This window comes from Oryctolagus cuniculus, chromosome 9 (genome assembly GCF_051225735.1).
Source record: "Oryctolagus cuniculus isolate XC-2025 breed Fujian yellow rabbit chromosome 9, ASM5122573v1, whole genome shotgun sequence".
Taxonomy (NCBI): domain Eukaryota; kingdom Metazoa; phylum Chordata; class Mammalia; order Lagomorpha; family Leporidae; genus Oryctolagus; species Oryctolagus cuniculus.
In genome coordinates, this window is record NC_142875.1 from 135,146,027 (window position 1) to 135,169,171 (window position 23,145).

General features: G+C 43.3%; 1 protein-coding gene across 2 annotated transcripts; it reads right to left on the reverse strand.

The window, feature by feature from the left end:
• Positions 1-3,655: 3,655 nt before the first annotated feature.
• Positions 3,656-16,313, reverse strand: TWF1 (twinfilin actin binding protein 1). 2 transcript variants are annotated; one of them, XM_051839308.3, is made up of 10 exons: positions 16,251-16,313; positions 14,858-14,935; positions 12,445-12,623; positions 10,853-10,948; positions 9,198-9,302; positions 8,410-8,430; positions 7,528-7,653; positions 7,169-7,319; positions 6,888-7,009; positions 3,656-5,721 (listed from the first exon to the last, which is right to left on the reverse strand). In XM_051839308.3, exons 1-10 carry the CDS (start codon positions 16,273-16,275, stop codon positions 5,551-5,553), a joined length of 1,074 nt encoding a protein of 357 aa, XP_051695268.1. In that variant the 5' UTR covers positions 16,276-16,313; the 3' UTR covers positions 3,656-5,550. The 2 variants fall into 2 exon arrangements, with proteins under 2 accessions (XP_051695268.1, XP_051695267.1); XM_051839307.3 differs by lacking the exon at positions 8,410-8,430.
• Between the last annotated feature and the right edge of the window lie 6,832 nt (positions 16,314-23,145).

Here is a 23,145-nt window from a genome sequence, read left to right on the forward strand (position 1 = left end):
GACTTAATTAAAATTAATCTCAACAGGAACCCACAGAATTTGGGATACAGCATGGTTTATGACACTGATAATGCTTACATAAGTATTTATTTTAAAATGATGATTTGGGGCCGGCACTGTGGCATAGTGGGTTAAACTGCTGTTTGCAGCACCAGCATCCCATATCAGCACCAGTTCAAGTCCTGGCTGCTCCACTTCCAATCCAGCTCCCAGCTAATGCACCTGGGAAATCAGTGGAAGATGGCCCAACTGCTTGGGCCCCGGCACACACATGGAAACTCAGATGAAACGCCTTGCTTCTGGCTTGAGTCTGGCCCAGCCCTGGCCATTTGGGGAGTGAACCAGTGGATGGAAGACTTCTTTATCTATGTCTCTGTCTTTCCTTCTCTGTAACTCTTTCAAATAAATGTCTTTTAAAAAGTGATAACTATTTCCTTTTTTAAAGATTTATTTATTTTTGTTTGAAAGAGTTAGAGGAGAGGCGGGGGGGGGGGGGGTCCTCCACCCAATGGTTCACTCCCCAATTGGCTGCAACGGCCAGAGCTGCGCTGATCTGAAGCCAGGAGCTTCCTCCAGGTCTCCCACATGAGTGCAGGGGCCCAAGGACTTGGGGCATCTTCTACTGCTTTCCCAGGCCATAGCAGAGAGCTGGGCCGGAAATGGGGCAGCCAAGTCTCAAGCTGAGGCTTCCACATGGGATGCCGGCACTTTAGGCTAGGGCGTTAACGGGCTGTACCACAGTGATGGCCCCCTTAACTATTTCTTAAAAGCTTATATGTAGGCCTGCACCGCGGCTCACTAGGCTAAGCCTCCGCCTAGCGGCGCTGGCACACCGTGTTCTAGTCCCGGTCAGGTCACCGGATTCTTTCCCAGTTGCCCCTCTTCCAGGCCAGCTCTCTGCTTGGCCAGGGAGTGCAGTGGAGGATGGCCCAAGTGCTTGGGTCCTGCACCCCACGGGAGACCAGGAGAAGCACCTGGCTCCTGCCTTCGGATCAGCACGGTGCGCTGGCCGCAGCACGCCAGCTGTGGCGGCCATTGGAGGGTGAACCAACGGCAAAGGAAGACCTTTCTCTCTGTCTCTCTCTCTCACTATCCACTCTGCCTGTCCAAAAAAAAAAAAAAAAAAAATCTAAAAAAAAAAAAAAAAAAGCCTATATGTAAAGTTCCATATATGTAACTCTGCTTGTGGTATATGACCAAGCCATATTAAAATTAGGAAGGTAAACTTTTACTATCTTGAAAATTGCACATATATAATCTGGTAGATGTTTCCATTTCATCGAATGAAATTAACATCAGATTTATGAAAACTAGGTTCAGCAACACTCTCAGGTACAACTGAACTTTACCTCTTTTTAAGTCAGTAATCCCAAGCAGGCATTAACCATGGCTTCTTGGCTAGTTGCACCCATAACTGAGAACTTTAGACCCACGAATGAAGCAGAAAGCAATATAGCAGAATATGAGTGTGTTCAGACGACTGAGATGTGGGATTGCAGACCACGACAGATGGGCAGTTGGAGTACGTGAACGTGGCAGCAAGGCTTCTGCGCACAGAAGATCAGCAGCAGCACAGTTGTACAGTCGTGCAAATCACAGGGGACCTGGGGCTCAGAACTCGACTTGTTATTCTGGTAGCCCCTGAACGTTACGGTGAGCAAAGTGGGCCAAGGGTGACTCACTGTGACGCTGCTGTGGTTTGCTGTCACACCTTCCCTCCACCAGGTGTGTCGGCTCCGTCACAGACCCCTAAGCCTATGATAGTTTCTCCACTGTGGGAAGAAACAGCACAGCAGCTGTCCTCAGCCTGCACTGGGTGTGATTTGCACTGTTCCTCTCAAGGCAGAAATTAAGGGCCTCTGGTGGTATCGAATTGATAAGTTCATTTGGAATATGCTTACTAAAGTCTATTATAGAAACAAAAAAAATGAGCATGATTTTTGAAAGACTTTTTTGATAGAGGTTTGCATACTTGAAGACTTGTTGATGCCTTCAAGACACTGTGCAGCAACAGCAGGGTTGAGAACCACTGGCATAGCCCATTCCTAGGGGAACAACTGTCTTTTCTTCCTGTTTCTGACCCACTGATTACTAACTAGCTGGCCAAATAAAGCTTTACAGTTCTGAGTTGCCCTCAATATAGTCTGTGGGGAACAAGCAGGTGTTAGAAGGAGTATTTAGTGAATGTTTTGCTTTTCTGACATCATCATTGGGAGAAGTGTAAGACTTTCTAAGCGGTTATTCCTCCCACTTTTTGGTTCCATGGCCTTAAATGGCCGCAGATCCATATGGACCTGCTAGGTTACTATTCTACTACAAGGATGAACATGGAGAAATGGCTTTTGATCCTTCAGATTCTCACCTCAGAGATGGTCAAGGTAGAGACAATAGCAACAATCTCCGAAGTTAATGCTGAGATTTCATTCCTCTGAGGAAATCAGGAATTTCATCTTAGGAAATACTCTTGCCTAAAATACTCATTGAGCAAGTATTTATAGATTGTTCTCTATGGGCTCAGCATTTATAAAAGCAAATGCAATACAATACAATGAATAGGAGACAATGTCTCTGTTCTCTAGAAACTGCAGGACAAAGTGTTCAAATGTAGATGGAAATGTACAAATGAGTAAGGCAGTGCTAGGTGGTGGTATTACACACTGAATTATGTTTGTGGCTAAAAGGTTTTGACAACATCCAAACTTACAGAGAAAGGGTGCGAGTGTACAGTGACAATTATCATGTACTGTGACTTAGAAAAAAAAATTACAAACTGAAATTATGTTTTGTGTTTAACTCTGAAACAGCAATAGACCGAGGATGAGACGTTCTTCCTGGGTTTCTACGTCTGTCTTGGTGACCCAGTATTACATCCAAGGGTGTATGACAGACATTTTTCTCTACTGGCCATCCAGGCATCAGGCACTTTTTACTGGGGTGAAGATGCTTGTAAGGTTATCTGACCTGTTCACCTTCACTATCTCTGCTTCTCTTTTCATTGATTTCTGCCTGATTGGCCATGTAGAAGACACGTCTGTTGCCACTTACATAACTCTTTCTATAGCTCTTTCTATTGCAGTCTCTGTACAGCTCATAAATCACACTCTAATTTATTCCAAAGTCTCCTGACAGCATAAGCACAAATTCTTCAAAGATTGATCATTGCCAGGTACCCTGCAGTGGAGATGTCCAAGCCCTAGATGGTGAGTAACCCCTGCACTTGTTACAGCTCATCCAACAGCCATATTGTCTTCCTACACTGTTACAAAAGACATCTATTCTGTAGTGTGTCCCTAATAAAAATGATGTGGTACTCAGCTGCACACACACGAGAGCAATCAACATTTTTCAAAAGAACAGCAAGTCACCTGAATTTACTGTCAAGTAAGCTGGTCACCCTAACTTACTGGGGTGCTTCTATCACAGTATGAATTAATTCATGACATTTCTATTACTGCCACCATGCTGGGAAAATCCCAGTTTAAGCATTCTATAGTCACAACTGTTCTTACCTAGGTTTTAACCCAATTGAAATCTTTTCTGAACTTAAGCAGGCTAATTAATGAAAGGGATTTGTAACCTATAACAACATATTCAACTATGCAAAATTATCCAAAATATTTTTTAAAGTTATAGAAGAAAAGCAGAACAAAACATATACAACTTAAAGAGAAAAATTTTTATTGTGATATAAAATGCACTTATAAAACATCCACAGAAGGCATGTTAACTCTTCACTGCTATAAAGGTACTGGGAATATGTTATTCACCACCTAGTGCCAGCTAAAACATACTGTAAACAATGAGTTATACTCACTGATTTTAGCAATCATTGGTGTCGTAACACTTAAGATTATATAATCACATCTATATCCTGGAATGTCCATTACTTTGATGTAGTGTAGTGGGATCTAAAGTACAATTGCACATGGATGGTACAGGAAACACTATTGTTTCCGTCTCATCAGTCAGGCTTCCTGGCAGAAGTGACAAGCTGCAGCTGCCGTCTGCAACACAGCTCCTCCTTTCCTAATATGATTGTGTGTTGAGAGCGCTCATGTTTGCACTCATGGAACAACTATCTGTAGTAAACAAGTGCAACATTGTCAGTTATTTTGCACATGTAAATATTAGGCTGATTACTTGTAAACAAAAAGCCCCACACACTCTTAATTCTAATAAAAAAATCTGTCAACCCATAATTATTCTAATATGCTTTACTTCAACACACACTGAATTTCTGAAAGGTGCATATATTACCTTAGATGATAAGGTTTGGAAATGAGTGCTTCATATTTCATACTATGAAATGTGCATTTGAGATCTGTTTTACGCAGCATAAAGTTTAGATCAAGAAAGTCCAAATCGCAGATGCCCAGAGTTCCTTCTGCACACTCCACACAGGCATGGCCCCGCAGCAGGCTCAACAGGTTCACTGTGAACTGCCCTTGCTCCCTCAATTTCAAGTATCAAAGTAAAGATGAGGCTCAACATCTTTCTAGGTTGTAACCGAAAATGGAGCTTTAGAAAACAATTAAATGTGTTTTGAAAAGATTTTAACTGAAATAACATTCTTAAGTGTTTATCCATATCAGGCTGATAAACAGTGGGACTTTAAAACATTTTAAAATCTCAGTATTTTCTCAAAACAGAGCACTACTGCCTCTAAATACAAGGGGGCTTCAGGAAGCTTTTCAAAAAATGTATTTTCCATGAAGAAAACCATCAATCTTGATGTCCAAGACTCTTTGCTTCCTTTTGAAAGCTATTAATTTACACTTCAATCTGAACGTACATATTTGGCCTCACAGTACTTAAAATGACTTAGAAAATGGACATTTTTTTAAAGCACTAGAATTTCCTAAGGCTGTGTTCAAAGTCTTTCACTGTCATCAGAAATCCTGCAGCATAGAAAAAACCTGGTACCCTTCAAATTTCAGAGTGAGCTGATCTGAAGTGTTAATGCCATTAAAAAAAAAAAAAAAGTCAAGTAGAAAAAGACTGCTGCAACCAAGCACTCTCCCCACAGCTGCAGCCGTGATCCCAGCCTGTCCACACCACTCCTCAAGGGAGCAACTTCCCGCCTTCACAGGCACACCAACATTCCAGGTTACAAAGTCATCGAACCTGGCCCCTAACACATTCATCACGCAGTGTGAACAATTTAAGGTCTTTCCTCCATTAAAAAGTGACTCACTGACTCACTGAAGAGTAACAAGAAGTATACTCTATTTTAAGACATTAGACTTTTCTGGAATTGGCTCAACTATACAAACTTTAAGAATTATGTGAAAGTGTGGAATCAACACTCTATGAAAACAATGTGACAAAATTAAATATTACTATGTTGAACGCTTTTCTAATTTGAACTCAAAAATAGAAATCATGAGTCTTCTATAACATTAATTTTAAAAACACACTGAAGTGAAAAGTGCCGTTTTTCAAAAAGTACAATTTTTCCCTCCTCTATAGCAACATGGAATGATTTCAGTTCTCCTGTACTAAATGCTGGACTTTTAAAAAACTAGTATTGCAATGTTTAATGCAACAATTTTAATCAGCAGTGGCTTCTGTTTCAGCTGGACCCCTAATTAGTCTTCGGATTCCTCTTTTTCCTGCAGGACCTTTTGGTTTTGCGAAACTCTGCTTGTGTGCGTGCTGCTTGGGGTGCACTTCTTCATAAAGGAAGTCTGCAGTCAGCTCATCCCCATTGTCTATCTCCATCTGTAAGGATGAGATTAGCAGTGAGATACAATATAAACAAGCATGGTACTCTAAACCCATCACACATAATAAGCCAGTTCTCAGGTATGAATGTTGACCAAGACACAACTCTCATTCCAACAACTGAGGTCAATGATCTTACATACTGCATCTTTTCTAGGGGTTGAGGGAGAAGGCTGAGTTGCTTTCATACATGCCCAGCTATTATCACTTCCAACTTGGCTCCTTCTTCCTGTTCCAATTTAAGCAGTGTTTAAAAAGAGAAGGCACCACTTCACTCTCCAGTTATTCTGATATACTACATGTGAGTATCCCAGAAGCATTATTCATGGTCCACTTCATCACTTGTGTCCCTGAAAAAACTCCAGAAGTCGGCAAACTATGGCCTACAGGTTAACTGAAGTGCAAGTTAAGAGTGCTTCATGTTTTTAAAGATTGGGGGAGAAAAAAGACCCTAAAAGAACACATGACCAACCATTTGTGGCTAGGCAGAGCCTAGAGTATTTATCTTTTGTTCTTTATAGAAAAAGGTCAGGTGCCCCACTGTAGAAGTTTCTATCCATGCTACAGTGATTCTTAAGATCAAAGGCTTGCAGGATTCATTACCTAAAATCATGGTAGTTCTTCAGAGTTAGGGGATCGAGAATAAACCATCTCTCCCATGTGTTATTTGAATTTAAGAAACTAAATTTAAGGAAACTGGTTTCTTAGTTCCCCAAATTCAAGTTCTTATGCTTGTTCCCTTCCTCCCTAACAACTGGAAAGATCCCTTACCACCCGTGACTCAGGTTTACAAATGGAGACTGCACTTCCTTGTTACTAACAGGTCCAGCAGCAATGGACAGGACTCTGCACGACCCAACACAGCAATCACAAGCCACGTATCTAAAGGAGCACTGAAATGTGGCTAGCAGAACTGAGAAACTGAAGTCCACACTTGATGTGAATTTACATTTAAATTTAAACAGTATAAGAAGCTTGTAGCTACTGAATCAGTGAGGCCAGAGCTACAGAGGTGGCAGCCTCCCAGGTCAGCCTTAGTCATGGCGAGGAGTGCTGAAGGGTTTGCTGTCATTTTTATGAATCACAATTATACATCATCTACTACATGTAAGTGGCAAGAAAAATCTAGCAAAAACTGACAAATTTAAAACAGGCAAGTCTACCTTTCTTATCACATCCATTTGTAGTTGTCTTTCTACAATTTCCAGCAGAGGGCTCTTGCAGCTGGAATACAGCATCCGTTCTCTTATACTGCATGTGTATCCAGGCATCGAGTAAATAAAAACTGCAAGTTAAAATACCAACATATGATTAGCATATCAACTAAAGCAAGTTCATAAATCTCATAAAAGTACAATTAAGCCTTCTGGGAACAAAATACAAATATACTGCAGAAATATCAACAAGTAAACCGAGGACAACTTGTTAAACATGTATCTTTTACCTATGGACTCTAAATAGTCTCCTTCATGGGAATGTTTATACAGAAAGAAATGGTAGCGTGCTGAATCCTTAGGAATCCTCTTTGGCAAATCTTTTAATTCTGTATTTGTTGTATTGGCCAAAATTATTATTTCATTTTTTATATCTATTTCCTGACAATAAGAAACAAAATACATTAAGACACAGGTAGAAATTAAGTTAAAATTTCACAATAAAAAAAAACAGACACGGGATGTATGACTTTTCCATAATGAACACTTGTTGCTTTTGTAATTAAATCAGGAAGCAAATTTAATTTTTTACATCCCATTACAAATAAACCTTATGCAAGGTAAGTTAACAGTCATGCACACTGCTTACCAACTGCACATAGTTCAGCTGTCTGTTATTCAACTTTTCCAGAGCCTGTAAAGCTTCTCGAGAAATAGGAAATGCCACTCCTTGTAGTGTTTGATGCTTAGTGTCCACACTCACATCAGTCTGCACCTGGGTATAACAGATTTAATTGACTGGCAAAGTTTTAGCATTTGGCAGCATCAAACTGCAAAAATATGAAAACTCGATCTCTGCAAAAGAGCATCCTTCAACCCTTGCCCAGCCTACCGTTAAAATGAATACTACAACACTACGAACTTAAAAAGCAAATCATTTTTCACATTTGTTCATGGTCCTGCTAGCAATGTGTAAGCATGCAGAGTGCATGATAACATCTTTAGGAAAATGTGGGAGTAAATGTCTGAATTAGTGTGCAGGGTTAGTGGGGCTCTGAGGGTTTGTGTGTTTGATCTGGCACATTTCAATGAGCTACATAAGCTCTTCAAGGTGTCATTAGATTATACCTTTAGTTTTACGATATACAAACAGTATGTATAGATTTTTACTTTGTTCTGTAGGACATAAAATGCAACACAAACAACATGCACTGAATTGCAAGGAGTACAAACAGTATACAAAGACACAACACAACTTAACAAGGTATACTACTGCAGAAGGTCCAGACTTAGAGCTTTCTTTACTAAGAACATAGTTGTGCAGGTTTAGGAGAGGGAGACTTTAAGAAAGCTTTCAAGGCACATGTCTGAGGTTTTATATTTGATAAATGATAGTCGGCATAGGGTGTCATTTGCAGTGTTGCAACAGAAAGTCAAATTGAAATTTTACTTTAAAAAAAATGAATGGAAATTCTACAGCATAAATGATACTGGATAATGAGAACATCATAGAACATATGCAAATGCATACCCCAATACGATCCTCTGGGCTCTGATTGCAAGGAATAAAACAAACTATCAAATGTGTAAAAAAAATCACATAAAGCTCTACTCAAATGACTTGAGCTACAATAATATAATGACAGATCTTTGCTACCAATTTATTATTAGATGATAGTCAACCATTTCCCAGACTGACTCCTATTAGCCTGGTTAGTTTTGGCGACTTTTCTACAAAATTTCAGTAAAAAAATAGTAGTTATTCCAATGCACAATTAGAATGGCTACCAAAAGCACATTACAGATACGGTAATAATAATATGGCTGAAAGTTACTGATTCTAATACGCTGGACTCAAATAATTATCTTCCATACATGTCTCCATCAAAGCAGTGTTCACAGAGCTTCAAGAAAACGTGAACACTCTATATAATTTGTATTTCATTGTGTTTAAATCATCACTGCTTCTGAAATAACAAAACAACCTGCTTCAGGTAAACTTATTTAATATACTCTTTGCACTAAATATGTAACACACACTTTTCCCATTCACAAACTATTCAAAATATAAAGTTAACAGTTATACTTCCAGTAGGAAGATTTACTATCCTGATAAGACATTACTAGAACTCTGGAAATTGGTACGTAGTTTGTTGTTCATTTTTCAGCTTTCTCTGGAAAATATTAAACAGTCTCTAAACTAAACTGAATAAAGCTAAGCTATATAATTTCATTCCTGTAGTTATTAACCCCATATGTATATAAATATGGTATCTTCAAACATTTAAATATTACAAGAGCTTCAAAGTTCTAATTTACCTCATTGATTTTTATCTGCCGTAACTCCTCCTCAGCTGCAGTCAGTGGGGCAGGCGAAGACTGTGACAGCAAGTATTTTTTATACCCATGTAAGCATACATCTTCCTGTGAGCACAGAATTGGATAAGTTATTATCTAGAAATAAAACAAATCATTTACCATCTCTTCTTACTTTTCTTTAATCATTTATCTTAAAAGTTTCAAAATTTTTTAAGGGAGCCGGGGCCATGGCGCAGGTTAACCTCCACCTGCCGTGCCAGCATCCCATATGGGCGCCGGTTCTAGTCCCAGCTGCTCCATTTCCAATCCAGCTCTCTGCTATAGCCTGGGAAAGCAATAGAAGATGGCCCAAGTCCTTGGGCCCCTGCACCCACATGGGAGACAGGGAAGAAGCTCCTGGCTCCTGGCTTTGGATTGGCGTAGCTCCGGCCATAGCGGCCATTTGGGGGGGGTAACAACTAAAAGAAGACCTTTCTCTCTCTCTGTCTCTCCCTCTCACTGTCTGTAACTCTACCTCTCAAATAAATAAATAAAATCTTTAAAAAAAAAAAAAAAACTTTTTAAGGGAGAAGAGTACCTACTCTTCATTTGCTGAAGTTTTTATCAGAAAATCTTTTGTATGAAGTTTGTTGGTGGTGATGCTAGCCAATGAACCTGGTCATGCTCAAGTCTACAAAACAACTATAATTAGCCTTTAGGGGGAATGGCCCTATAATTATCAATAATCAACCTTTATATTCTGAGTTATATGATTATTTAAGTAATTTTTCTGTAATTATTCAGAGGAAATTACCACACTTTTTATATAAAGAGAAAAAAACTCAAAAGTGGTCTACCTATCAAAACTTCACAGTTGGCTGGCGCCGCGGCTCAATAGGCTAATCCTCCAACTAGCGGCGCCGGCACACCAGGTTCTAGTCCCGGTCGGGGCACCGGATTCTGTCCTGGTTGCCCCCCTTCCAGGCCAGCTCTCTGCTGTGGCCCGGGAGTGCAGTGGAGGATGGCCCAAGTGCTTGGGCCCTGCACCCCATGGGAGACCAGGAGAAGCACCTGGCTCCTGCCTTCGGATCAGCGTGGTGCGCTGGTCGCAGCGCGCCGGCCACGGCGGCCACTGGAGGGTGAACCAACGGCAAAAGAAAGACCTTTCTCTCTGTCTCTCTCACTGTCCACTCTGCCTATTAAAAAAAAAAAAAAAAAAAAAAAAAAAAACCTTCACAGTTTGAGACTGAGGCTTATAAAATTAAATTAAGACCACCTTACAATCAATCGTAAACACATTCCCATTTTGAATTGTGTCCTACCCACTAGATTACATTATATTCTGAATCAGAAAAGCTCTAAACACACACAAACTGTTCAAAAATATTTCAATTTTCTTAATTTTTGTATGTATACCTAAACACATGTCATTACCATGTAAGTATTTTAGGATAAGTGTATTTCAATACCTTTTATCCTCAATGTCAAAGGTACAAATGAATGAATTCAAAATTAGTGATATATTAGCATTAACTTGTCTGATATATAAAAAAACCACCATTTTCTTTTAGTCTTAGGTTTATAGATTCATCCATGCAGCTTCATATCAATTATGCATTACCTAGGAGTTCTTCATCAGTCATTCTAATTGTATCATTGAAAACCTAGGTTTGTACCTTCACTGTTCCAAATACTTCATCTTTAATGTGGCCACCTCCAAACTCTTTTTTCAGAGTTGCTCTTGTTGCTGCATACAACATTTTTTGACGAACCTATTCAGTTGAGAAAATTCACAATTAGACATGAAAAGACATCATTAAAAAAGGAATATTCTGAATGTAAAAAAAAATCTACAAGTACACTGAAAATAAACTGTGCTAAAACTGAAGCCCACTGACCATAACATGCTAAACGTGTACAAACAACCATAAAAACATGAGCCTCCACATTATCGATGACTATTAAGGTAGATTTCAATCTATGTAACTTTGTTAAAATGGAAAAAATATAAATTCTTAAAAACTCCTCATTTGTCAAAGCATAAAATGAGCTCAAGAGTAACAACCTACTTAAAATAGCGTCTTAAAGAGAAAACACTGAAATGAAGTAACCTTGCTGGCAACATTTTACTCAAAGCTAGATCAGATATTACTAATCAGGCTGTCAAGCATCAACTATCCAGGGCTCACTTATGGCATATACCATTCTATCAGGGATGTGGGATAAAGGGAAATACACTACACACCAATAAAACAGAGTCTGGAGAGATCTATGGCAAGTTGCTAACAAAAGCTACCAATTAATAGAAATAATTTCATAATCCTGCAGGGTCAAATGCAGTATTTCTTTCTGGGTAGTGTTTGTATTTCTTTAACTGACACAGAATACTTGTCCATTCAGAGGGTACCACCAGGCAGCGTTTTTTGGTTTTTTTTTTTTTTGGGGGGGGGGGGCAGGCAAAGTTAAAGAGAGAAAGGTCTTCCTTCCGTTAGCTCACCCCCCAAATAGCCGCTACGGCTGGTGTGCTTCAGCTGAGACGCCGACCCAAAGCCAGGAGCCAGGTGCTCCCATGCGGTGCAGGACTCAAGGACTTGGGCCATCCTCCACTGCACTCCCGGGCCACAGCAGAGAGCTGGCCTGGAAGAGGAGCAACCGGGACAGAATCCGGCGCTCGACCGGGAGTAGAACCCAGGGTGCCGGTAGCGCAGGTGGAGGATTAGCCTATTGAGCCGCGGCACCAGCCACCAGGCAGCATTTTAACCCAGGGATACATGTGCAATGATCTGGTCACAGTAAGGAGTGGAGCTGTCACTAAGACATGTATCACTTCTGTGTGCTGGGATCATATCCTCATCTTATCTTCTGTTCTATTTACCAAGTCTACAATCCTAAAAGAAATACTTGCTGTGCACATGTCCATTAACAATGTATGGGGAATAATAACAAAATGTAATACTCAATTAGTCCTCAGATTTAATACAATTATCTCTCAGGACAAAATAGCTTCATTCTTCAGAGGCCCATATCATTTAATATACCAGACAGTAAAATTAAAAATTTTAGGTAAATGCTAATTATTTTGATTTCAAGGGCAAGACTTCCGAATCTAAGTGCATTATCCTGATTTTACATAAGCAATTCAAATATTTTCTCTATGCGCATTTCCTTCTATGGGAAATGACTACTGCTTCTTAACCTTGACTTGGCCTAGAAACATTCAGAAAAATGTCCTTCTATGATTTAATAAACAAATTTAAAAATTACTTACATGAGAATGATCTGGAGACCAGGCAATGAATATCCATTCATATCCCTGGGCATTCTGAGAATCTAACCTGAATAATATGTAGCATGGCTGTTTGTCCTCCAACAGGGGTAAAATAAAAGGATCATAATCCTTATCCCAAGAGTCTAAAGGCTGACGAGAGGAGCCAATCACAAGTTGCTCTGTGAAAAGCAGTATTTAAAGATATATAAATGGTTTGAAATACCAAGTGGTAGTCTGATAAACACTAGGAGAATAAATTAATATGTAGTTATTTCCAAATTACTGTTACACCAAAAGTTGAAAAAAAAAGGTGGTAACAGAATATAATTACAATATAAAGTACTATTAAAACAGATATTAAGATTTTACGAACAGCATGATTGAAGTGTTTAATATACAGCACAAGAAAGGAACACATAAAAACGATCCTAACAGTTAAGCTGAATGGTTAAATAATGGGTGAATACAGTTCTACTTTCCAAAATGTCTGGGCTATAAATTATCAACAAGATATATTTAAATAACTGTACTGCCGAGGCCAGCGCCATGGCACACTTGGTTAGCCCTCCGCCTGTGGCACCGGCATCCCATGTGGGTGCCGGGTTCTAGTCCGGGTTGCTCCTCTTCCAGTCCAGCTCTCTGCTGGGGCCCGGGAGTGCAGTGGAGGATGGCCAAAGTGTTGGGCCCTGCACCCCATGCGAGTCCAGGAGGAAGCACCTGGCTCCTGGCTTCGGAATGGCACAGTGGCGGCCACAGCAGCCATTTGGGAGGTGAACCAATGGAAGGAAGACCTGTCTCTCTCTGTTTATAACTCTACCTGTCAAATAAATTTAATAAACAAAACTGTACTGTCACCCAAAAACACCATTTCTGAAATTAACACTTAACTACATATACGAAGGTGTATTACATAAAGTCGGTTTAGCTCCTGTTTGAGCACAATGCTATAGATTTTAAAATCTACCCAGAAGCCTGAGTTGGTACAATCACTGTGTGGTGATATTTGGCAGAATGAGGTAAAAGTGTAACTGAACCTGCACAGAAAACCTGTCGGACTTTTGCACAAAGGTGTTCACTGCGGCAGTATGCCACAACAGTGAAAACTGGGAATGACTGTTCATCAGGAAAACCATGGACATGTAATACGTGCACAGCAACTAATGAGTGCTCCATAAAAGCCAATTACAAAATTTACAGGAAAAGGAAAATTCAGAGTGATAGAGGATAATGTGGTTTATGTGAACTTAGAAACACGAACAGCACAACAGCTAGTTAGGGATTTATGTAAAAAGGAGATGGCACAAATATAAAACTCCCACCGCTGTCTCAGGGGGAACAGGTCAGGAAATGGAACTGTATCAGAAAAACATTAAATTTAAGAAAAGGTCGGAAGCAGCTGTTACAAAATGATATTAAGGGGAGGTATAAGCATTGACCAAATTATTCTGTTCTTCAGAATTTCCTTATTTTAAAATTTTCCCTTAAAACAAAAAGTAAAGCCAGAAAATATTTAGTAAAAGTGGCATTTTCCTTCTTCAGAGGTACAATAGCAACTTCAACTTTTCCACCTGAGTTACTTAACTAGTTACTTGGGGAGTATGGCATTCAACATATTAGCTCAGTATTTCTAAAATATGCTGCTTTTTAGTAAACATTGTATAGAAGGACAATTGCATGTTTTACAAACTATTTTGGCATTTTTTTTAATAAAAAAAGGAAAACAGATTTACTTCTAGATTTTGAAAGAACAAATCACTTTCTCAAAGCAAATATTTCACAGTATTTAAGAAATGAGGCCAATGGAATATTTTCACATATTCATTTGTGATCAAGTAGTAATAATGTAATTGTTCAACTTCAAATCTACCTGACTTAAAACATTCTTCTACTTAACCGGTTTCCCAGCTTACAGACTGGTTCTCAAAGAATCAAATTACAGCTCCTTAAGCTCTCAACACTTCCCCAAACAAGGTAATCATTTCTGGAGCACAGCTACAATCAGGTGATCAAAATGGGAGAGTCTGAAATTTTATATTTCTACATCAAAACAATTTTTTAACTGAAAAATAATTCACAAATAACTATTAGTTTATGTGTGTGTTTTGCTGCTTTTGGTAATCACCTATTTACTTTTTTTCAGTCCTGTAGGCATGGACATTACAAAAGGATTGTAGTGTAGAAACCAAGACACAAAAAATCAAGGAGGAAGACATGTGTCACACCAAAAACATCTGTGTTTCCTGGCAGTCAGCTTCAGAATTGAGAACACAGGAGACATGAGGAATTCAAGTTACCTCTCACAAACTCTGAATTTGCTTCACACTAATTACTACTGCAAATCACTGACACGTAAAGTTTGAAAACAACACCCAAGAACCCAGAGACAAACAGGACTTTAGGATGTTTAACTAACCATTTTCAATAGATATCTTCAGAAGTCTGTACTTTCCATTTCTGGCTCTGGCAAAGATATCTTTAACATCTTCACTTGCTGTGGGAAAAGATAAAGAAAAGTAACCCTATTGTTTTACACTTAGCTGGGAATACTTTCTTTTGCTACACATATAAGGGAGAAAACTGAATACAAAGAAAAATTTAGATTATGTAGCATCCTCTTAGGGGTATGACAAAGACAAAGGACAGTGGTCACCACATAGGCAGCAGTATACTCTAAAAATATATTCATTCTAATCCGCTTGAGCTAGATAATTCTGCGGCAGAAGTAACAGCGGAGTGGATGGACTGCACTGACTCCCACCCAGCATCGGCCGGATCACAACTCTGAAGAACGCCCTGGACGCTCGTTTGCAATGTTGCAAACTTCCTTCGATTCTCTTCAGGTTCAGGTTCAAGCTTAGGACAGAGACACTTCCCTCGACAGCTGACTGTATTTTTCCATGAAAAACAACAGTAAATTCCAAAGACAAAGCCAATAAAATGCAAGCCGTCTTATGCTCCTGGTTACAGTTTTCTATCTCAAAAAACCTACAGTGCCAGCACTGGGCTGACACAGCCAGAAAGCTCCCCTGGCGTCACACGCGCACCCCCAGCGAGCCACTGGCCCGGCCGCGCCCGGCCTCAGGACACCTGACAGGTGCGGACCCGCGCTCGGGACCCCTGTCAGGTGCGGAGCCGGGGCGCGGGGGTCGCCGGCCCTCAGGACCCGCGCTCGGGACCCCTGTCAGGTGCGGAGCCGCGGCGCGGGGGTCGCCGGCCCTCAGGACCCGCGCTCGGGACCCCTGTCAGGTGCGGAGCCCCGGCGCGGGGGTCGCCGACCCCCGGGACCCCTGTCCGGTGCGGACCCGCGCTCGAGACCCCTGTCAGGTGCAGAGCCGCGCTCAGGAACCCAGTCAGGTGAAGAGCCGCGGCGCGGGGGTCGCCGGCCCTCAGGACCCGCGCTCGGGACCCCTGTCAGGTGCGGAGCCGCGGCGCGGGGGTCGCCGGCCCTCGGGAGCCGCGTCCACTGCTCGGCGGCCGGCACCGACGCCGCCAGATGCCGCCGCCCCCGGGCGGGTGTGGGGGCCGCCCCGGGCGGTGTCCAGCGCGACCCGCGATCCGGACACGACTTCGGCCGGCCGGACACTGGGCGAGGCCCGCGCGCAGGACCTGCTTGCCCGCTCCGCCTGCCGGCGCGGGTCCCTCCGCTACGTGGCGGCGCCCGGGACGCGGGTCGCACCCCGGGGGCGCCGGGGAGCCGCGAGCGCCGCCCGCCGAAGCCCGGCCCGCCCGGGCACCGGCTCCGCCAGCCCGCCCCGCTAGCGTCCCCCGGGAGCCCCTTCCCCGCCGGCGGAGCCGGAGGCCGTTACCTTGGATGCCGGTCTGGTGGGACATGGCGACGGCCGCGGACTGCCAGCTCCGGCGTCGAGTGCGGCGAGCGCCCCGGCCGGCGGCCCCAGGAAGTGGCGGCCGCGGCGTCCGCCCCGCCTCGCCCTGCTCGTCATCCTCCTGCGCCCCGCGGCGTTCCTGCCCCGTTCGTCATCTCTCCACGACGCACCGCCTCCCCGCCCTACGCGTCACCGCCTGCGACCGGCAGCCGTCCTGCCCGGCGAAGCCCGGCGGCCCTACGCGTCATCCGCCGGCGACGCCGCCCCGCCCCGCCCTGCCTCACAGACACGCGGTGGGCCTCGGGCCTGCGCGCCAGCCATGCCTCACGCACGGCCTGTGGCGAATGAGACGCCCGCAAGACAATCCGTCGAACACACGATGGCGGCTCAGAGAGGGGCGCGCGTGGCCTCCGCCCTGGCTTCCTCCGCTGCCGTCCGTGCGGGTGCACCTGGAGAGCGGGGCCGCTGCCCACCGTGTCCCGGAGGCCGGCAGCTCGGGTCAGGCGGGCTGCGGGCTTTTGTTTTCAGTCAGCGCGGCCGAGCGAATTGGCAAGGCTTAGGGACGGTGCTTCGCCGTGCCGGAGCTGCGTTCGCTCAGGAGCGGCCCCCGGGAGTTGCTTTCTGCCGTTTCTCCTCAGCAAGCCCCGCGTTGGGGCCGGGGACTGACGGGCAGAGAAGACAGCCCGGCGAGGAGGAAGCGCTTGGCTCGGGCCCGCAGCGTCAGGTGCGGTGAGCAACAGAACTCGCTGGTGACCACGCAGCGGCCTGGCCGCTGGGGCCGGAGCGCTGCGAGCTGTTGCCCGCACAGCGCCTCAGAGACGCGGGGCAGGGGGCGTCGCCGAGCGCGGAGCCCCTCGCGGAGCTCTCCTGCGGCTTTTTACCCGACTGACGTGAAGTTTCAGAAAGCTGGCAAAAGCCCTGGCCCTGAGGAAACGACCCTCCTACGTCCATCCGTCCCAGAGGAGAACGACGTCCACTTCAGCTGGAACCACGGTGGCATCCCCTGCAAGGCGCTCCTCACCCCCGGGCCTCAGAGCTGCAGGAGCCTGGGGCGCATTGCTCTCCTTTTGCCACAATTTTGTCCCCACTCTCTCATCTGTTGGGTTCTCAGGCGTTGGACATATGCCTTAGATTTGAATGGTTTACAGCTTTCAAAAAATACATAGACTTGAGCATAAACAGTTCTGACTGACGAGCTGAAGTATATCAGGTTTTTTTTTTCTTTAACTCAGAAAGATTTGGAAACTGAGGCATAGAGAAGAGGAGTCAGTGGATTTTGAAGGCTCAGACGATTGTTAAAGGCACAGAAACTGTTTTAAGGTGTCTTTATTGTAAGGACTCAGGACAATCTTACGGATCCCAGTATTGGGTCCTGGCTTTATCTCTGCTTCTCTCCCACTCTTTCTCAAACGAGATCTACTTGTGAGGTCAAAAGAAGCCCACCCTACACCTCCCAAAAGGGCAATCAAAGTTCTAGCTATATGCAAAGGTTACATAGATTTTCTAAATCTGAATTCAAAATTACTGGCAGAAAACCGTTTATACTACTTGTCTTGACTGTCGAATCATCTTTGGCCAAGCTGGCTGGTTTTTTCAATACTTACTGCCCGTGAAAGAACAGCAGTAATTAACAGAGGAAAGAAAGTGGATCATGAGTTTGGAAAAACAGGCTTAGAATTCCCACTCTACAGTTTGGTGGAGCTAACCCTAACCCTAACCTGTGTTGGGGGTCACAAACTTAAACTCATGCGAGGGCTGTTAAATAATAGAAGGAAATGATACCGGTACCCAGATAGAGACTCATTTCCACTGCAGGTCAGTTGCAGCTGACCAAGTATGCAGGCTCAAGCCCACGGTAACTCATCTGCTGATTTTAAAGTGCCATCAGAAATTGATATTTCATGTGAAGTCTCTAAATTGTGTTAAACTTGTTCCTTAGCGAGTGCTGACAGAGGAGCGCCACGCACTGATACATTTTTGAGTCCTTTATTGCTGGTGGCCAAGAGTAGGCTCATGCCCCAAAGAACTCTCTACCCCAAAGTGATAGGAATTATAAAGGCAAAAACAGGAAGGGGGGAAATGGTTACTGGGATCAAACTAACCATTTAAGGCCTATGCAAAATTAATATCAATTACAGTCATGATGATTCCAGTTACAGTCTTAACAGTTCCATTGATAATCTTGACATTAATCCAGGTATTGGCCTAAATCACATGTGGGAAATAGACAAATCACAATCTTATCATTAACCCAGGTGCCACCTATCTGTTTTTAAGCTTGAACAATCATGCTAGGGGGTCGGTATGCTCTTCTTAGTGGGATGTAGTGAACTGCTCTTGTTTTTAGATCATAGTTTCAGACCAGAGTCTTACGGTGGGAGGGCTTTCTCAAGATGGAGGCTCAGATGCTCTAAAATGGAGTACCTGCTGTCAAGGTGTTTTGTCAAAACAAGAAAGAACTGTACATACACTTCAAATTTGATCTACAGGCATAGTTTTGTTTTTTTTTTATCCAGGTGTAGTTTTTCATAATAAGCATTTTATACAAACTTTTTGAAGGCTCTTCATATACATGGATTTTTTTTTTACCCAAAAGATTTTCGTTTCCATTTCCCCATGAGTATTTTGAAGTACTGTCCTTAGATTTATCAAGTATCAAATGACAAAAGTAACTCCAAATCATAAAAAAGACCAAGCAATTAAGAAACATAGATGACTAGAATTAACTTTTATTATATGCAGGTAATTACAACTCCTAACAATCCACAATAAAACACTGGCAAGACTGCTTTAACAATTTAACAAAATGAAATATATAACAAGATTGATTCATTTTCATTAGACTGTGGTGCTTGAAGGAGTGAGTCACCAAAGGAACAGAACAAAGAGTTTGGGTTAAAGATCAATTCCATCAAATAATATCTCTTTATTATTCTCGCTGGTGGATCCCAGACTGAAGTCATCTTAATAAATGATAGGTACTTTCTAATGAAAGAAACAGGGAACATTTTGGCTCAAAAGAATTGATAAGGATGCATATTGAAATCACAGTACAAACCAGCACAAAGCAACCAGCATTTTAATGTGTTATTTATGGTGGGATTTTCAGTCTGGGTTGGAAAAGTGCCTCAGCTGTGGCACGCATGCTTGCTGCTCTCTCTTACTCTCTAGTCAAACATCTCATGTAGGGGAGGGTTATTTAAATGGCTAACAGGCATATTCACAAACCGCTTGAACACTTTGTGCTTTCTCTCATTATTTATCTATCTTTTCACTGATGTTCACCAACACCTAAAAAGCCTCATTGATGTTTAAGTGGCATGTGCAAAAGATGCTCCCCAATACTGAGTCCAGAAGGGAAGCAAATTTCCATACCCTCTAAGTATTTTGTCTTCAAAGCAGAGACAGCTGCAGCTTTCCTTGGTAGTAGGACACAGGGCTGGACTCTGCAGTTTGGTTGGAAGACGGTGCAAGCAGAACTGGGAAGCCACGCTTTGTCTGACAGGGTTTGGTTTGCTTTGTTGCTTTTAAAATGATGTGGGGCTGGCATTGTAGCATGGTAGGTTAGGCCTCGGCCTGCAATGCCAGCATCTCATGTGTGCCAGTTCAAGTCCAGGCTGCTCCACTTCTGGTCCAAATCTCTGCTAATGCACCTGGGAAAGTAGTGGAAGATGGTCCAAGTGCTTGTGCCCCTGAACCCAAGTGGGAGACCAGGAAGAAGCTCCTGGCCCCAAACCTGCCCTTGCAGCCACTTGGAGAGTCAACCAGGAGAAGAAAGATAATTCTCTCTCTCTCTCTCTCTCTCTCTCTCTCTGTCTCTCCCTCTCCCTCCTACTTTGCCTTTCAAATAAATACATAAACCTTTTTTAAAAAAAGTGAAAAAAACCATTCATAAGAAGTAATTGGTGGAGTAGGGGAGCAAGATTCTCGGTGAGGATATGAGAGTTGTAGTTCCTTAACCTCTTTGGAACTGCCTGAAAACTGCAACCCCATGATCGGGATCCAGCCTGGATTAACCTTTGACTCACTACTGCTTCAGAGTGAAGACTTTTGATGCCACTAATGGCAACAGTAGGAGAGTGAATCTCAGAAAAGGACTGTGCCGAAGTCATTAAAATACTTCTATTGGAACACATGTATTTTTAATGCTTCAGTAATAGGTTTTGGTGGGATAGACAGTTAACTATGCAATACTCTTATTTAACAACAAAACTCTGATTTTATTTTTTATTTTTTGGTGCACAAGGTGCTTAGCTGAAAGTTTGTCTCTTCTTCCTTGCAACTATATGTGGTCATGTGATTAACTTCAGACTAATGGGAATCAACAGTTGGCTGAGTCTTATTTTTTTTTTGAAGGGCTCCCTAAAGTGGAGCCGGATGCACCTGAGGACCTGTTTGTTTTATTCCCTGTCTGACTTACGATTTCCTAATGAATATGTGAAGGTGGAGTTCTAGCTACTGTGTTCTACCTGAGACAAGCTCAGTGATAAGAACCACGCATTAAGATGGGAGGAGAGAAAAAATGGAAAGGAACCTGGCGCTTGTTGACTGTGGCTCCCTCTTTCGAGACCCGCACAACCACCTGCAGCCTTGTTTTATACCCCCCAAAAAAATCACAACAACAACAACAAAATTCTGTCCTATTTCCTGTTGCTGTCGCTAGAAGTCTAGTGTGTTTTGTAAGTGAGGAATTTTATGTCACCTGAACTGTTCCTGTGTAAGGACTCTATACAAATGGCAACTGTTTCCTATAGCTTAGTCAAATAGAGAAGCAAATCAACCTGAGCCTGAACATAGTCCTTTCTCAAAAGTAGATAAATGTATTTATCAGATTTAGAAATAGATCTTTCAAAACATGTACATAGTTTTCTGTGTAATAATCAGTTTTCAACTTTAATTAAATTATTTATAAAGTAGTTAAAAGCATAAAATATGTATCTTTTTCTGAATCTGAATATTTTCTTGAATATTGACTTGTTAATATTAGGGATACATAAACATTCACAAAGTCTTCACCGTCTTAAAAAGTGTTTAAGATACTGGTTTGTGGAGCAGCTGAGCACAGCTAGAGGTGACTTCCTGGTGTGCTCTCACAGCCCTGGTGTGCACTCTGATCTTGTTTACCTACCGCCTGGGTGTGTGCTATTATCTGCTCCCTCTTACAGGAGTCTCAGGGACTGCTCCCGGGAGACAAAGCCCCTGGGAACCCATACTCCCTGGTGGTTCCTTTTAGCTTCAGACGTGTTGTCCTGGGCAGCCAGCCTGTGAGAGGCTTGAGTCTGATGAGATCAGAGACATCACAGAAACTTGGAGCACGCCCCACCCTTGCTTCTTTTCACTCACTATCGAGAAGTAGTATGCCTTGCTTACTCTACACTGAGAGCAAAGTGAAGACTGTATTCATATGGAGAGAAATGTCAACTTCTTTTGTGCTATTCAGTTATCAGGTTAGCAAAATTTTACAAGTCAACCAGATTCTCCCAGGTACTTCTTGTTTGTTCTGCCGCCTCATCCATTGGTGGCTCTTTCACTTGGCAATTCTGTCCACTCCTGTTCAGACAATTGCATTTACTCTTAGGGGTAGGCTGAACTTTCTCATTAAAAAGCTAAGGGGCAGGTCTTCAGCCTAGCAGTTACAATGACCAAATACCGCGTCCCAGGGCCTGTATTTGCCTCCCAGCTCCTGACTCCAGTTTCCTGCTAATGTGGATTCTGGGAAGCAGTAGCAATGACTCCATTAGTTGGTCTGAGTCACCCAGGAGGGAGACCTAGACTGAATTCCTGGTCCCCTGATTCTGGTTTTGAAACCTGCCCCCACCCTCCACTCCTGCAAGCATTTAAGGCGTGATCAGCAAATGTCAAATGGGCACTCTCTCTTGCACACTCTCTCCCTCTCAAATGAATAAAGGTCAGAAGCATCTGAGACAGCAACTCTGCCTCCCAAGTCCACTTCTCTGCTGGGTGTTACAGTGGAACGACAGGATTCAGCCACAGACTCTCTGACCTGGTCTCTCTCCCAGTTGCTGTCATGGTACCTCTGTGCCCCGCCTTCCCGGGACACTGGGCATCCTCTCTCTGTGCCCACCACCCTTCTCTGAGATCAATTCTAGTTTATTTCTTCATAGTCTGGCCCTTTGGCCTGGCCAGCACAGCTGACTCTTGTCAGTCCATCTGTCTTGTCAGGGGTCCTTACATTACTCCAAGAAGCCCTTTAAGGCCCTTCCTCATTAGCTATTGTTTTTCTCACAGAATAAATACCACGGGTTCACTTAACTCAGAGTTTGCTTTCCCTGCCTCTATCCAGATAACTTCAAGTTCTCTATTCTGAGTTTTTGTTTTTAAAGACTGTTTTTCTTCCCCCTCTTCTCTGCCCTTTTTTTTTTTTTTTTTTTTGACAGCTAGAGTGGACAGTGAGAGAGAGAGAGACAGAGAGAAAGGTCTTCCTTTGCCGTTGGTTCACCCTCCAATGGCCGCCACGGCCGGCGCGCTGCGGCCGGCGCACCACGCTGATCCGATGGCAGGAGCCAGGAGCCAGGTGCTTTTCCTGGTCTCCCATGGGGTGCAGGGCCCAAGCACCTGGGCCATCCTCCACTGCACTCCCTGGCCACAGCAGAGGGCTGGCTTGGAAGAGGGGCAACCGGGACAGAATCCGGCGCCCCGACCGGGACTAGAACCCGGTGTGCCAGTGCTGCTAGGTGGAGGATTAGCCTAGTGAGCCGCGGCGCCGGCCTGCTTCTCTTTTTATTCCACAACTTTTCATCAGTTCCCTGGCTCCTTACCAGTTAAGTGGAATAGGGGAGAGAGAGCCCCAGTGGATTCTCAGGTATGTTTTTTGTTACAGCACAGCTCAGATCTTTGTGATGGGAATGGAACAAAG